Here is a 16,892-nt window from a genome sequence, read left to right as displayed (position 1 = left end):
TTTTTTCCTCTTTTCTCTATTTTTTTCCCTTCATAACTGAGGGAATTTGTTCTGTTTGAGTATTATATATATATATATATATGTATATATATATATATATATATACATTTATAATGAATTTTGTTTTTCTTGCCATCCCCATGAATATTCCTGTATTTCAGGTCCAGTCTTGCTATTAACCAGTGACAACATCAAACAACGTCTTGGAGCTACAGCACTGGACAGGTATGCCAACCTTGAGTTCAGCCTCTCTGCTAATTAGCCCTAAATTCATAGTTCCATAAATTTACATATGGCTATGACTACATAAATCATCTAGGCTAATGCAGTATTTTTAGCCATTTTTGAACTTGAAGTTTTATCTTCCTGACTCCAGATCTGGCACTCTAACCACTATGCTACCTAACTTAATACTTTTTTTTTTGTTTTTGCAAGGCAGTGGGGTTAAGTGACTTCCCAAGATCACACAATTAGGCAATTTAAGTGTCTGAGGTCAGATTTGAACTCAAGTCCTCCTGACTCCAGGACCACTGCTCTGTCCACTGTGCCACTAGCTGAAATCATCTAGTCTAGCTGTTTTATATTACAATTGAGGAAACTGAGACATAGAAATTTCCTAAACTCATAGATTTAGATTTTTAATAGTCATCTAGGTCAAACTTATTTTATATTTGAGAAAACTAAGGCCTAAAGAGGCAAAGTATTTGTTCAAGTCACTTTACATATGGTTAACAGAATCATATTTGAACCCAGGTCCTTTGACACCAAATCCAGAATTCTTTTCACTTCATCATACAACCCATCCATCCACTCAATGAATTACTTTTCCCCTTTTTGAGCTTATGGAAGCTGTATGATCCAAGTCCCAAAATTATTGGCTCTTTAGCATTTTTAGTGGGGTTCTTTTCAGTAGGGATGTCAAATAGCTTGATTTGAATCAGGTCAGCTCTAACATTTCCTCTTTGGTGTGTGGGTATTTGAAGAGAACAAATAGCAGCAGGAAAATAAAGGAGTTGATGAGCATAAAAAGATTAGCTGGGATGTGGGCGGCCTAGAGAGCTCACAGGCTAGCTATATTACCTATTAGTTCACATAGTATTTGAATTCTCACTGTATTCAAAGTTCCATGGTTGCCCCATATATAGACCAATGTTCTGAAGTGAAATTAAACTGCTAGTATCTTTTAAGGAACAGACTTGTTTCCAGATGATTTCTCCTCCCTGTATGTTATTTTGACTTTAGGAGTTGACCTTCAAACCCATGGGGATTCTAACCAACTCTATAGGTGACATCATTTGCTTCATTCCTAAGCAAGTAACTTCTTGTTCTTGGCCTTGGTTTTGCATTTGCAAAGTAAATCATTTAAATGTTCTTTGTCCGAGGTGGATACTTTATTAATACACAAGCTTTGGATTTATTTTTGTCCTTTCCAACCCTTTCACCCCAGTAAATGACATTACTTTATATCCTGGGTGGCAGATAATCTTCTATTGTAATCAAAAACAGGATTTATTCCTGTATACTGTCATTTATTGCCATATTTTGCCATTTGATCCATTTCTTGAGTGGCTGTGACCAAAATAAACCCACAACCCCTGTTGTTGTCTAACCTTCTGGGGAAGAGTCTCTTTGTATTCAGCCAGATTTGACTTTGAACAATACATATTGTCTTTCTTGAGGACCATATTCAGTCAGTGAACAATCATTTCTAAGTTCTAGCTGTGTGTCAAGTGCCATGTTAGGTACTGAGAATGCCAAAATAAAAATGAATCCCTAAACTCAAGGACTTTACACATTTTGCAAGGGAAGACAATGTGTGTGCATGTTTCTGTGTATATACAAAATAAATATAGTGTAATTGTTGAGTGACAGGAGAAAAAGACACTGGCAGCAAGAGAGATTAGGAATGACTTCATATAGAAGATGGCTCTTAAGCTAAGTTTTGAAAGAAATTAGATATTCAAAGAGAAAGAGGTGAGGAAAAAGTGTAATATAACCTGAAGGATGACCTTTCCAAAAGCCAAGACAAATAGCCAGGAGATAGACCAGTTTGTCCAGACTCTAGAATTCAGTGAAATAATATTTAAGCCCATAATGGTAGACTAGGGTCACACTGAGAACGTTTAGTGTCAAACCAAGATCTCGTTTTTTATTTTATAACTAATAAAAAGTAATTAGATTTTTTTTGAAGCGAGAGTGATATGCATTATGAAAATTATTTTGGTAGTTCTGTGGAGAATAAAATGGAGAGAGGAAAGGTTGGGAAACAGGGAGACCAATCAGGAGGTTCTTGTGATAATTTTAACTAGAGGTGATGAAGACCTAAAGTAAGGTGGTAGCTATGTGGGTAGAGAGAAGGGAATAAATGGCAAGGAATTTTGTGGAGATAGAATCAAAAAAGATTTAGCAAGTGATTGACAATACTTAAGCAATATTTGTTGCATATATGGTGTTGGAGATAACAGGGAGTTAAGGATGACTACTAGGTCCCAAATCTGGGTGGCTAGACAGAAATAGAGAAGTTAGTGGTGGGAGGTGGTAGAGGGAAAATAAAATATTCTTCATGGGAAACATTCAGTTGAGATGACTCTAGGATATGTCTATATGACATATCTAATAAGCTTTTGATTTATGGAACTGGCATTCAGGAAACTGCGTTTGAATATATAGATATGGGAATCATCTATATAGAGGTGATAGCTAAGTTCATGGAATGTGAAATCAACAAGAGGGAGGAGTGTAGAGAGAAGAGGGAAGAAGTACAGAACAAAATCTTAGGATGCTTTTATAGTTATCAGGTGGCATATGGATGAAATCCATCAAAAAAGACTGAGGGTAATCAGACTTTGAGGAAGAAAAGTAAGAGAGCAATGTCCCAAAAACTCATAGAAGAGGATATTTCATAGTGGTAAATACTGCAGAGAGAGCAAGAAGAATTAGAACTGAGAAAGAGCATTGAATTTGGTATCCAGGTGATTATTGTCAACTTGGGGAGAGAAGTTTCAGTTGATAATGAGAGTTATAGGCTAGAGTGCAAAGGTTTGAGAAGAGAAGAATGGAAGAAATGAGCATAGTTTTTCTAGAAGTTTGGTTATGAAAGAGAGGAGAGATATGAGGAAATGATGGGGTGAGGTGACAGAGTCTACCATAGGTTGGACTGCTCTAGCATGGCTTTCAAAAATCCAGGTTTTTCTACATATAACAAGGTGATATTGAAAGAAATCTTAAAACCTTCCCTAAACTCCATATTCTTAGGTGTATCTCTTCCCATCCCTTTCCCTTGCCTTAATGAGAAGGCTTTGCCAACTCGGCCCTATAGCTGATATTCTCCTGAGTTTCAGAATAAGATACTATCTGTGGACATATATTATTGTATAGATTTGTGACTAAGAAGAAGAGGAAATCTGGACATAATCTGCCATTTCCCTAGATTGGGGAAAGCAGACTTTTAAGGGTTTAAGGTATTAATTGTTACAAGAGAAGTCAGCCCAGGAGGAATGCTAGATTTTCAGTAATGAAATTCTGAAGACACAAAGGGAAGCTGTTCTGAGGAGGAGGAAAATGGAATTTGTCTAGAAATCTCAATATGGATACACAAGGAACACACCAACCATTTAAAAAAGAAACATATAGAAGGTGTAGCAATTCCAGATAAAAGAAGATGATTAAAAAAAAAAAAAGCATGGCAGAGTCCTGTAAAAATGTCAGGAGTGCTAAAGGTCAGAATAATCTGGTAAGATGAAAGATAAACAGGGGCAGCTAGGTGGTGCAGTGGATAGAGCACCGGCCTTGGAGTCAGGAGTACCTGAGTTCAAATCCGATCTCAGACACTTAATAATTACCTAGCTGTGTGGCCTTGGGCAAGCCACTTAACCCCATTGCCTTGCAGAAATTTAAAAAAAAAAAAAGATGAAAGGCAAAAAGGTGTTGGGTTTTTTTAATTTAAATTTTATTTTCAGTTCCAAATTCTCTCTTCCCCATCCCTTAAGAGAAGGCAAGAAATGCAAAATCCTTACAAATATGAAGCCAAACAAAATAAATTTCTGAATTAGCTATGATTAAAATAAAGAAGAAAGAAAAAGGAAAAGAGAAAAATATGCTTCACTTTGCACTCCATGTCCACTCTGAATTTCTCAGAAGGTGGATATCATTTCTCATCATGAATCCTTTGGAATTATAGTAGTGTTTGTTTGTTTGTTTCACTACTATAGAAAAGAGAGGCTCACGAAAAAACCCACACCAAAATGAAGGTAGAATGATCAATTTTTATTTCATATCTGTTTTTAGTTCTAAGGAAAGACAGAAGAACAGAGAACTGATTCTTAACACTGGTTGGTTCTTGTCCTTCATTATGAGGGCAGCTGGGTGGTACAGTGAATAGAGCACTGGCCATGGAGTCAGGAGGATGGGATTTCGAATCCAACCTCAGGCACTTAGCACTTAGTTGTGTGACCTTGGGCAAATCAGGACACTATTGTTCTATTAGAAACTTAAGAGGGATGGAATTTCAGAGAAGCCTGGAAGGATTTGCTTGATATGATGCTGAGGAGATGAGCAGAACCAGAAGAACATTGTATACCCTAATGACAACATGGGGGTGATGATCAATCTTACTGAACTTGCTCATTCCATCAATGCAATAATCAGGGACAATTTTAGAGCACCTGCAATGAGGAATACCATCTGTACCCAGAGAAAGAACTGTGGAGTTTAAACAAAGACCAAAGTCTATTACCTTTAATTGTTTTATTTAAAAAAGTGTCAGGGCAGCTAGGTGGCGCAGTGAATAAAGCACTGGCCCTGGAGTCAGGAGTACCTGGGTTCAAATCCAGTCTCAGACACTTAATAATTACCTAGCTGTGTGGCCTTGGGCAAGCCACTTAACTCCATTGCCTAGCAAAAACCTAAAAAAAAAAAAAGTGTCTTAAATATTACATAATTTTGCTATCTCAAATATTTTATTTTCTCCTCAAGGATATGATTTCTCTCCCAATACATTCAATTTCCATCAATGTATAGCATGGAGACAATGTAAAGATTACCAGGCTGCCTTCTGTGGGGGATGGAGGGAGGGAAGGGAGGGTAGAGGAAAGATTGTAAAATTCAAAACCTTACAGAAAATGATGGGTAGAAACTACTATTGTATATAAATGGAAAACAAATAAAATATTAATTTAAAAAAAGAGAGCGACCTTTAATTGCCTCTTTATTGCTTCTTCTGATCCTCATGTGAGTTTTTAGCAAGTGTACTTTTGGCATTCTAACAACATGGTCAGCTGTTAGTAGTTCTGTCTATAGTAGCATTTGAATACTAGGCAGTTTAGTTCAGAAATGAACCTCAGTGTCTGATATCGTCTCCTGCCAGGTGACCTTCAGAATCTTCCTAAGACAAATACAAAAGAGCACATAGTGCTTAAGTGCTTAATGAATTTAAATTATCTGGCTTATATGAACTATATCTTCTGTTAATGTAAGAACTGGCAGATATGATTATTTAACCCCTATCAACAATATTTATTTCAGTTAAAAATTACTTTATCAATATATTAGTTCATGAGTTTATGCAATCAAATCAGAGACTGGGGATTGTTTGGACTTCCAGTTGAGTGGGAGCATTCTCTTGGTCTTGTGGTATTGAACCAGCTGGTGAATTTTTCTCATGCTGAATCAAACAGTATTTAAGATCCTTAACCTTTTTGTTTCGAGATGTTTTTGAACAGCAACAGCTTTCTTGATCACATGATAAAAATCCTCAGAAAGATCCGGGGCACGTCCCTTGGCCTTCAGGATTCTCAAAATGTATAAAGTGTACCTGTGCCATATCAGGGGAATCTCTCATGATCACACTTAACCATAAGGGAATCAGGTCTGTTTTAATTAGCTTGTAGGTCTGTTCCTTAATATTGTGTCTCTGAAAGGAACTTCAACCAAGTGAAGACACTGCACTGATATCTTCCCTGTGGCAGACATGAGACCTATAAGGGAAATGGAGAGGCAATAGAAGAGCTATCACTGATATTTTAAAGTTCATGAAAAATAGGATAGTTATGACAAGATTGGAGAAGGGAAAATGATCTGATATTTTTACTTTTTTTTTTTTTTTAGGTTTTTGCAAGGCAAATGGGGTTAAGTGGCTTGCCCAAGGCCACATAGCTAGGTAATTATTAAGTGTCTGAGACCGGATTTGAACCCAGGTACTCCTGACTCCAGGTCCGGCGCTTTATCCACTATGCCACCTAGCCGCCCTGATCTGATATTTTTTAAAGGAAGAGCAGAGTCTATAAATTGTAGGTGGGTGAGCTTGATTTGAATTCCTAAAAAATTCAGGAAGCAGTTATTTTAATAGCATGACTTCATCAAGAATAGGTCGTGTCAGTCTAACTTAAATTACTTTCTTAATAGGATTACTAAACTACTAGACTTAAGGAATGCTGTTAATGTGTTTTACCTAGATTTTTAGAAAAGTTAATATCTAATTGCATTTTTGATTAGATGATAGATCTATACTAGCCAATTGTACAATTAAGTTGTTTCAGAATGGTGGAATGACTGGAATCAAAGGGTTGGGTTTTTTTTTTTGTTTTGTTTTTAGGGGTTTTTTTGCAAGGCAGATGGGGTTAAGTGGCTTGCCCAAGGACACACAGGTAATTATTAAGTGTCTGAGGTCAGATTTGAACCCAGGTACTCCTGACTCCAGGGCCGTTGCTCTAACCACTGCGTCACCTAGCTGCCCCCCACTGTGCCACCTAGCTACTCCGATTGTTTTTAATAGTACAAAACTAGTATAGCCAGAAGTATCCAGTAGACTATCCCAGAGATCTGTATTGTCTAACCTTTTTATCAATGACTTGGATAGAGGTATAAGGGGCAATGTTATCACATTTATAGAAGATACAAAGTGGGAAAGAATATCTAATACACTGGACAATAGGAGCAGTTCAAAAAGATATTGGACAGTGAAGTGGCACAGTGGATGGAGTTATCAGACCTGAAATCTGGAGCACCTAAGTTTAAATATGACCTCAGACATTGGCTGTGTGACCTTGGGGAAGTCACTTAACTCTGTTTGCCTCAGTTTTCTTATCTGTAAAATGAGCTGGAGCAGGAAATGCAAATCAGTATCTTTGCCAAGAGCACCCCAAATGAGGTACCTGGAAATGACTAAACAACAATAGTAGTCATAATCAATCTTACACTTGAAAACAAAAAAATCATTTTCATAAGTACAGGTTGGGGATATAATTAACATTTGTTGCTCTTGAGTCATTGGCAGTCATGTCTGACTCTTTTTGATCCCCTTTTGGGGTTTCTTTCTCCAATTCATTGTACATATGAGGAACTGAGGCGAGAGTTAAGTGACTTTTCCAGGATCACACAGCTAATAAGTGTTCACTGTACCACCTAGCTGACCCAGGAAGATACACTTAGATAGAAATATTTCTGAACAATTTGGGGGATTTTTAGTGGACTTCAAGTATAAAATGAGTTAGTAAGATAATGTGGTAACCAAAGAAAAATTAATACATTCCTATGTTTCATTAAGAGATACGTAGTGGCAGTGCGGTACATCCCCCGGCCCCACCATGGAGCCCAAGTCCCCCCCCCCATCTGTGAGGGTTGGTTCAGGCCATGTCTCTGCAGGTGGACAATCTGCTCCACCACCAGCACTCCCACTACCAGGAGATCTTGGTCTTCTGCAGCAAGACCTATGGCAATGTCTTGGTCCTGGATGGGGTCATCCAATGTACAGAGAGGGATGAATTCTTATACTAGGAAATGTTTGCCAACCTGCCCCTCTACAGCCATCCCAGCTTACAAAAGGTGCTAATCATTGGTGGTGGGTACAGGGGCATCCTCCAAGAAGTGGTGAAGCATCCCTCCATGGAGTCTGTGGTCCAGTGTGAGATTGATGAGGATATGATCCAGGTCTCTAAGAAATATTTGCCTGGCATGGTCATGGGCTACTCTAGTTTGAAGCTGACCTGGCACGTTAGATAGGATTTGAAATCATGCTCAGAACCATGATGCATTTGATGTCATCATCATGGCCTCCTCAGACCCCATGAGTCCTACCAAGAGTTTGTTCAGAGTCTTATTACCAACCGATGAAGACAGTGCTGAAGGATAATGGAATCCTCTGCTGTCAGGGTGAGTGCCATTGGTTGCATCTGGACCTCAGTAGTTGGATTGGCTTCACGCTCTGCAGCAAGACCCCCGAGCACTTGCTTCTGGGAGCCAGTGCAGCATCTGACCCAGGAACAAGTAGAGAAAATGAATATCAAATACTTCAACTTAGACATCCACTGCATGACCTTTGTGCTGCCCAAGTTTGCCCAGAAAGCCATGAGTGATGTGTGAGGAGACTGGTATGCCCACCTCAGCCTCTCCTAAGGACTTCAAGCCACAAGTGCCTATTCCAGGATGTCCCTCTTCTTGCTCTGAGGGAATTGACCAGCACTTGTCACCCCTTTCCAATGGAGGACCTGCCCCTCGCCAGCAAGTGTTACTGAACCCAAGACATGATTGAGGGGCTCCCTGTGCCATGCTCTACTGGATGGTAGGGGGCAGTACAAGATGACTGTCTGTCTCTGTCTCTGTCCAGTCTGGTCAATTAGTGTCTATTAATATTGATCATCTGTGTACAGAATGATCCTTCTCACCTCTAACAAGGCTTCTCACCAATGTATTTATAAGTGAAAAAAAAAGATACATTGTTAACAGGAATTTGGAGGTGTTCTACTCTCTGGAACTAGGTATGTTTTGCCCAGAAAAGAGAAGGCTCAGGATGTCTTTAATATTTGGAAGAGAAGGGTTTGCATTTATTTTGTCAGGTCCCAGAGGTCAGAACTAGGAACAATGGCTAGAAGTTGAAAAGAAGCCATTATAGGCTTGATACCAAGAACAACTTGCTAACAATGAAAGTAGTCCCAAAGTGCAATGGATTTCTTGAGACAGTGGTAAAGATCTCCCTCCTTAGAGATCCTCCTTCAGAGTCTGGATGCCCACTTGTTGGGTAGGCTTTAGAACAATTTCCATTAGTGTAGGATTTAGATTATATGACCACTAAGGTTCCTTCTCTCTCTTAGAGGCTGTGATTCTATGATGTTAGCTTCATCTGGGGAAAGTACTCTTAGCACTCAAGAGGTTTTCTTGAAGGATATCATGGACATAGCCTCTCCCAGAGAAAACCACAAATGTTGAACAAATGGGAAAGAATGCTGATTTAATCAATTTTGCCATCTGGCTGCCAACTTGGGGAGGCTGTGGTGATTGAACACATGTGTGGGCTGGGACATTTTTTTGGTATTTATAATGTTCTGTCTTGTTGAGGAAATGGATTTTCAGGAGAAAACAGTGCTGTGGGCATTAATGAGGTCTTGCTTTGTGTGTCTTTCAGTATTCATGAATACAGATTGTCCAGCTGGTTGGGACAACAGGAAGACATCCACCGCATTGTCCTCTACCAGGCAGACAGCACCTTGACCCCATGGACCCAGCGTTGTATTCGGCAGGCAGACTGTATCTTGATTGTGGGATTGGGAGAGCAAGAGCCCTCTGTAGGCGAGGTGAGAAGATAGGGTTTTATTAGTATGAGGATATTGCTTTGTTGACTTTTAAGTTATTGGGGTTTGATATTGATTTTATACCCAGAGTGTCAGGTGTTATGGAGAACAAGAGATATGAAGGATGAGGAAGAAACACTGACTCTGGAGTCAGCTGACCTGGGTTCAAATCTTACCTCTGATGCTCACATCTATTTGTCCCAGACAAATCCCCAAACCTCCCTGAGCCTCAGTTTTTCATCTCTGAAATGAAGAGATTAGAAAACTTACATTATGAGGTCGCTTCCAGCTCTGGAACTATAATCTTATAATCCTATTTCAATAGAGTTTATTTCTAAATAGAAGTTGTTCTGAGGTCCCTTCTGTTAATTAGGAGCTAGAAAGCTGACATTTCCTACTTTCAGATCCTCATGGATCAGATGTGTCTCACTCAAATTGGGTCTGCTGCTATTTCTCTAGACTAATATCATTTGGTCATTTGACAAAGAAATCTGCCTTTCCTCTGTCTCCCTATATTATGCTTCATCATTTTGTCTATGCCTGTAAAATACTTTCTCATCCTACTCTCAGCTCTTGGCAGCATTCCCCTTGCATGTATCCCTTTACCAAATGGCATACTGAACTCCCTCATGAAGTGGTAAAGGTTTACAAAATTTAAAATAGTAGTTCCCGAGATAAATTTATTATCTACCCCTTAGGCTATACAATAACTTGATGAAAAAATACTGGGTAGATTGAGAGTATTTTGGAGAGGTGGTAATTTTCCTCTCTCACCAATCATCACACTATCCCTTTAGTCCCTAGGAAAGTTCCAAAAGTAAATTTTTTTCCATCTGCTCTTTATCATGCATCATCATATAGTGTCTTAGATTTTCTTTTGGATAAGGTATTTCATATGCATCCTCCTTGTCTGTTGTAAGCTTTTATAAGACAGAAATGGTGCCTTCCCCTCAGTTATTCTCCATAAAACCTTTCTCAGGGTTGAACTTAGAACAAGTTCTTAGTAAAAATTAATTGTTTAATGGAGCACATAATCAGTGGTAAAGTAAGGAGTTGGCTAGGGTTTTGCCAGATCTATCCAGGTTCTTCTGCTATATGTTCATGTCCACTAGTCAGGGAAATCTCAGGTGGTAATCCCTCTGGTATGATCAGGCCCTGCTTAGAAGAGTTCATTCCAGCCATACTCATAAGTCATATTGATACATTAAGGTTCCAGTTCTTTAATTACAAACAACACTAGACTTAATATTTCTTTGGTATAGCACAACTGCAAGACACTGACTCCCAGGCAAAAGGATCCATAGAAGCTGCTCTGCTTAGAAATCTTGATTCAGGGACACAAAGAATTAGTTGGTCTCGGGATATTTTGGTATTGAAGAGAAAGCTGATGTTCATCTTTATAAAAAGGACTTGACTTTAGTCAGAGAAGAAATAATGATCAGTAGGTTCCCATATATTTTAATTAAGGAGGAATTTACCATCAGCTTGATATGGATTTCCTGGCAGTGTTCTATTCTGCAGAAAGCCTTTTTATAGCATATAAAAGTCTAAAAATGAGCAGAAGAAATATATTAAGGCCCATAAACTGAAAGTTGGTCATGGGTATGTGAGTATGTCCTATATTTTCATCTTCATTTTGGATCTGGATCTATTAGACGTAAACCTAGGACAAAGGAACTTCTGTCTTTTAGCTGGAAAAGATGCTGGAGAACACAGCTGTTCGTGCTCAGAAGCAGTTGATCCTACTTCACAAGGAGGATGGGCCAGAACCTTCCCGCACAGTTGAATGGCTTAACATGAGAAGCTGGTGTTCAGGTCACTTGCATCTTCGTTGTCCCCGCCGGGTCTTTTCTCGTAGGACCCGAACCAAAGTGGTAAGAGTAAGAACAATCTGATTCTAGCTTCTTAGTCTGTTCCCCAAAGTCTGGCACTTGAGACTCTTGAATTCTATTTCTTAAGTACTGCTGGTTAAGTAGGCCTCTAAGCAACAGTTTCCCTAACCTATCTCATGGAAATGATGGCACTTGGATTAGAAAACTCCATGGTCAGTGTCATGACGATGAAGAGGTGCTTTCCTTGTAATATCATACTTTTAGAGGCCCAGGTCACAGCAGCCTCTCACTAGCCCTGGTGGTTCCTCCAAAGCACAAACTGGCTATAGCTTACATTTATATCTCTGGTACACTGAGGAAGCAAGAAAGGAGGCAAATAAATAAGACACAGATGTACTGATTAAGCACCTAGGCCAGGTATAAGGCTAGTCCTGTCATTTGAGAAGGCTGAAATTTTTTTCTTCCTCTCATAGCTGGAAATGTATGAACGTGTCTTCCAGAAGTCTCCCGACTTGCATTCTGACTTTTCCCGCCTGGCTCGAGTTTTGACTGGTAATGCTATTGCATTAGTGCTTGGAGGAGGAGGAGCAAGGTAAGTTCTCTTGATGTGCCCCCAAAATTCTGAGCTACACTTTGGAGGATTTTCTTTAGACCTGGTGAATTGTTTGTTTTTCACTATAAAGCTCCACTCTCCTACCTTCTGGTATCAAGGTGAGGTTCCTCTTCTGCAGAAAATGAGATGAAACTGCCAAGAAGCTATTCCTGTTCAGGATTTGGCTGGGGTTAATTTTTGAATCATGGTCAAAATCCCCTAAAGGGATTTGTGGGGCATCTTGCATAGTGTACTTGCCAGGCAATAGATAAGGAATATCAATTACTAACCACTATAGGGATCTCTACCAAAGATCCCCATACCTGTGAAGATTTATGGTCTTGTGGGAGATGCCTGAGTCTAGATAACAGGAAAAACTTTAATTTGTAGTTCATTCTTCTGATTTGCATTTTGATCTTCAGTAGTTTCTTCAAAATTTTTTCAAATGCCTCATAGGATTTTTTGAAATTAGAAACCTTCAAACTCCATGGATCATCTTTAAAGAAATGAAAAATTTTCTCTTCATTCTCAATGCTAGTAAATTCCTGAAAGGACTTTTAAATTTAACATTTCCTGCTATTAATATCTCTCTGACTCTTACCTTTTCATGTCAACAAATTTAACTTCAATAAGAATTTTATGCATCTATATTGCAAGAAACTGTGTAGATGAAAAAAGATGATAAATGACTTTGTTTTCAAGAAGCATATGATCAATTTGGGCAGGAGGAAGGATACAAAACCAAGCATGATAAAACAATAGGAACACATGATAGAATGTGAAGGGGATTAAGAGACATTCAGTCAAAAATAATCTCATTTGAGGAGAAAGAAATTATTTTAAAGTGGGGGGGTGAGGGTTGGGGAGGAAGTGAGGATGACAAAAGGCTTTGTGGAAAAGGTACCACTGGGGCTGCTAGGTGGTGCAGTGGATAGAGCACCAGCCCTGGAGTCAGGAGTATCTGAGTTCAAATCTGACCTCAGACACTTAATAATTACCTAGCTGTGTGGCCTTGGGCAAGCCACTTAACCCCATTGCATTGCAAAAAAAAAAAAACAAAAACCCTAAAAAAAAAAGAAAAGAAAAGGTACCACCTAATAAATTGAACTTTGCAGGAAGAGAATTTCAGTCACTAGAGATGAGGAAGGGGAGTACATTCAAGACTTGGAAATATATGGAAGCAAATTTGTTCAGGGAATAGCTTCTCAATTCATTTAGCTGGAACATGGAGAATGTAAAGGAGAATAATGTGAATTAAGATTGAAAAGGTAGTTTGAAGCCAAATCATGTAGGCCCTTTTAATACTTGACCTCAGAGTTTTCATTTTAACTTCTAGTGAATAAAAAGTTTTGAAGGTATTTGGCAGACAACCATGATCAAGTCTTGTGCCAAGACAAGAAGAAATAATGCTTGAGTTAGAAATAGATCTTCTTGGTTTTACCCTCAGCTCTACTATTCACTAGCTATGTGACTTTGGACAAGTCACTTAAGCTCTTTAAAGTGTCAGTTTATTCATCTATAAAATGGGGATGGTAATAATTATCCTACCTACCTTATAGAGTTGTAATGAAAGTGCTTTATAAACTAAAAGCATTATATAAATGCTATCCAGGTGATATGTGAGGAGTTCTGCACTAAATTGATTAGCCATTTAGATTAGATTAGATTGATGTGCCCCAAAAATTCTGAGCTACACTTTGGAGGATTTTCTTTAGACCTGGTGAATTGTTTGTTTTTCACTATAAAGCTCCACTCTCCTACCTTCTGGTATCAAGGTGAGGTTCCTCTTCTGCAGAAAACGAGATGAAACTGCCAAGAAGCTATTCCTGTTCAGGGGACATATACAGAAAATATGAGAGAGAGAGTGAAAATCAACAAGAATTGACAATTAGGTTGGATTTGGATGGTGAGCAAACAGGAAGAGTGAATGATAATGCTACCCTGATACAAAGTTTATTTTCTAGCCTGAGTCACTGGACAAATGATGGTACAATCAAAAGAAATAGAAAAGTTGGGATATTTATAAGGGAAGATAGTTAAATTTGATTTTGGATTTGTTTAATTTCAAGTGTTGGGAAAGAGAAAACTGAGAAAGATCCAGATTGTAGAGTTAAAGGAGGCATTAGAGTTTAGCTCTATCCTGCCACATCTCTTCAACAAAGATTTAGAGAATGCATCAGGGCAGCTAAATGGTACAGTGGCCTTGGAGTTAAGAGGACAGAGTTTGAATATGACTTCAGACACTTGACATTTACTAGTTATTGACCTTGACCAAGTCATTTAACCTCAGTTGCCTCTCGTCCAGACCTATCTCCAGTCATCCTGATTCATATCTGACCACTGGACCCAGATGACTCTGGAGGAGAAAGTGAGTCTGGTGACTTAGCCCAGCACCCTTCACTCAAATCCAATTCACATGCTTGTCATTGCATCACTTCTTGATGTCATAGTGTTCTTTTAGAATGAAAGACAAACATCATCAGAGAATTCACCAAATTTAATTCTGACCAAGAAACCAAAAAGTGGACCATTTTTTCAGTCCAGGGTAGCTTAGGGAGATAGAGAGATCTGGAGACACTGGGAATGGGGCCTAGCAGGAACACATAGTGGCTATGTTGGGGAGCATTCTAGCACCAAAGGATTGACTGAAAGAGGGCACCAGAAATATCCCTAGAGATCCTTGAGCAAGTATTGGTTATGGAAATGGTTGTCATGTAGCAACCCATTTTCCATGTGAATTGACCATCACCCAGTGCCAAGTCAGCAATCCAGTGTAGAGAGGAGATATTTTGAGTCTCTTAGTCCTATCTGTGTACTGAGCAAGGAACAAGTTCCAGAAGCAGATGGTAGTTGTGTGGCTCTGATCCCAGGAAGAGAGTATAGATCTCTCCAGATCATGTTACTTTGGGAGCACTGAAAGCTTACAGGAGCTCTGAAAATAGCAGGACAGAAGAGGACCAAGAACAGGCCAAATATCCCACTCCAAAAGTGTGCAGAACTGAGCACTAACATAAATTCCAAAGTCAAGAATTAGGTTAGAAGAATGAGCAAGCAAAAAAGAACATGACAACAAAATTTACACCACCACTTTAAAGGAACAGAGAGCTTGAAATAGGCTACTCCAGAAGGCACAGGATCTAAGCTTACAAGTAAGAGTTTTGAGGTGGTGCTCAAACATGGAACTATCTGGCAGGCAGTTAGAAATAGAATATTGGAGCTCAGGGAAAATAGGGACACACACTCTCCTTTCTCTCCCTCTCCCTCCTCCCCCTCCCCTCCCCCTTTCCCTCTCCCTCTCCCTCCCCTCCCCCTCTCCCTCTCCCTCCCCCTCTCTCTTCCCCCACTCCCTCTCCCTCTCCTAGAACTTAGGGCACAGAAGGAGATCAGGGAGGGATTAAACTTGGCCACAAAAGAAAAGCAATATTACAGAAGCCAAAGGAAAGAAGAGTATCCTAGAAGTGCAAAATTGTTAATATTGCCAATTGCTGCTGAAAGGTAAGCAGTGAGAAAAGACCTTTGAATCTGGCAGTTAAAGAAGTCATTGGTAAGAAACCAAACATTCCACAGGGAAAAGAGGGTGAAATACTGAGGCAGTGGATATACTTAGAGGATATAGAGACGCCACCAGTTTAGAACAGGGTAGCTAGGGATGTGGAGGTATTCCATACATTGCAGACTATCTATGGTTTTTTTAAGTAGGGTTGAAAGTACTAGATGTTGACAGGTAGACCACTCCAACCTTTGTTCCTGAGGCTCTTCCACATTCCCCAAATCCTCAATGAATCAGATCTACAGCACTGAAAATTCAAGATTCCTTTTTTGATGGTTAGTAATGAAGAGGGTATATGATAGCCTATATTTAGTGGAAAAGACCCTGGACTTAGATTGTGGAGATCTGGGTTCAAATCCCCACTTATATACATGTTCATGAGCAGCTCCATCTCTCAGGGTCTTATTATTCTCAACTATAAAATGGAGGTAATACTTGCACCACTTGCCTTCTGAGCTGTTATATTATATTAAAGTTCTATTTAAATGTGAGTTATTATGGTGTGAAGGGAAGTCAAGTGAAGAGAAATTTGCTCTTTTTATTTGCTCTTATTATTTGCTCTTTTAGGTTTGGATTTTTTCAGAATGAATGAATAAAGACTTGGGGGATAACCGCATTTAGGGAATTAGAGGATAAATAAATGACAAAAGACACTAGGGTGAGATTAAACAAAGATGAAGTAAGCCAGAGGAGAACAAGATCATAGAAGCCCAAGGAAGAATAGAATAATCAATACTAGAAAGTTGGATAGTATAGTAGATAGTATACTGGACTTGGAGTCAGGAAAATCTGAGTTCAAATCCTACATCACACACTAACAGTGTGATTCTGGGCATCTCACTTATCAGCATCAGTTTGCTTACCTATAAAATGAGGCTAATAATTATTGTGAGGTTATTGTGTAGATCAAAGGAGATAGCATGTCAATCACTTTGTAAATCTTAGAGCCTCATATAATCCTATGATAATTTTTTGAAAGAGGACGTCTAGACTCTCTTTTTGATCATGGCTTTCAGGTACTCCAGTAATTCTTAAATGATCTTTCCTGAATCTATTTTCCATGTCAGTTATTTTTCCAATGAGATATTTCACATTTTCTTCTTTTTTTTTCATTCTTTTTGTTTGTTTCTTGATATCACATTGAGTCATTAGCTTCCACTTCCCCAATTCTAATTTTAAGGAATTATTTTCTTAAATGAGTTTTTGTACCTCCTTTCCCATTTAGCTGATTCCTCTTTTTAAGGAATGCCTTTTCTTCTACGTGGTCAATTATGCTTTTTAAAAACTTCTTCTCTTTTGTAGATTTTTGTGCCTCTTTTACCATTTGACCCATTCTGGTTTTTTCAATTTATTTA

General features: G+C 38.9%; 1 protein-coding gene and 1 pseudogene across 6 annotated transcripts in view; both read left to right on the top strand.

Moving 5' to 3' along the window:
* PNPLA7 (patatin like domain 7, lysophospholipase) overlaps positions 1 to 16,892 on the top strand; it is a 260,431-nt gene that overhangs the window by 209,701 nt on the left and 33,838 nt on the right. For all 6 annotated transcript variants that reach the window (XM_074210559.1, XM_074210556.1, XM_074210555.1 and 3 more), the window contains 4 exons: positions 162 to 225; positions 9,398 to 9,566; positions 11,255 to 11,437; positions 11,869 to 11,987. In XM_074210559.1, coding sequence (XP_074066660.1) covers positions 162 to 225; positions 9,398 to 9,566; positions 11,255 to 11,437; positions 11,869 to 11,987 — 535 coding nt within the window. The remainder of the gene's footprint in view (positions 1 to 161; positions 226 to 9,397; positions 9,567 to 11,254; positions 11,438 to 11,868; positions 11,988 to 16,892) is intronic.
* LOC141505128 (spermidine synthase pseudogene) lies at positions 5,269 to 9,388 on the top strand (annotated as a pseudogene).

Source organism: Macrotis lagotis, chromosome 1 (genome assembly GCF_037893015.1).
Source record: "Macrotis lagotis isolate mMagLag1 chromosome 1, bilby.v1.9.chrom.fasta, whole genome shotgun sequence".
Classification (NCBI taxonomy): domain Eukaryota; kingdom Metazoa; phylum Chordata; class Mammalia; order Peramelemorphia; family Peramelidae; genus Macrotis; species Macrotis lagotis.
Note: the sequence above shows the minus strand (reverse complement) of the source record. Positions and strands in the feature narration are given on the sequence as shown.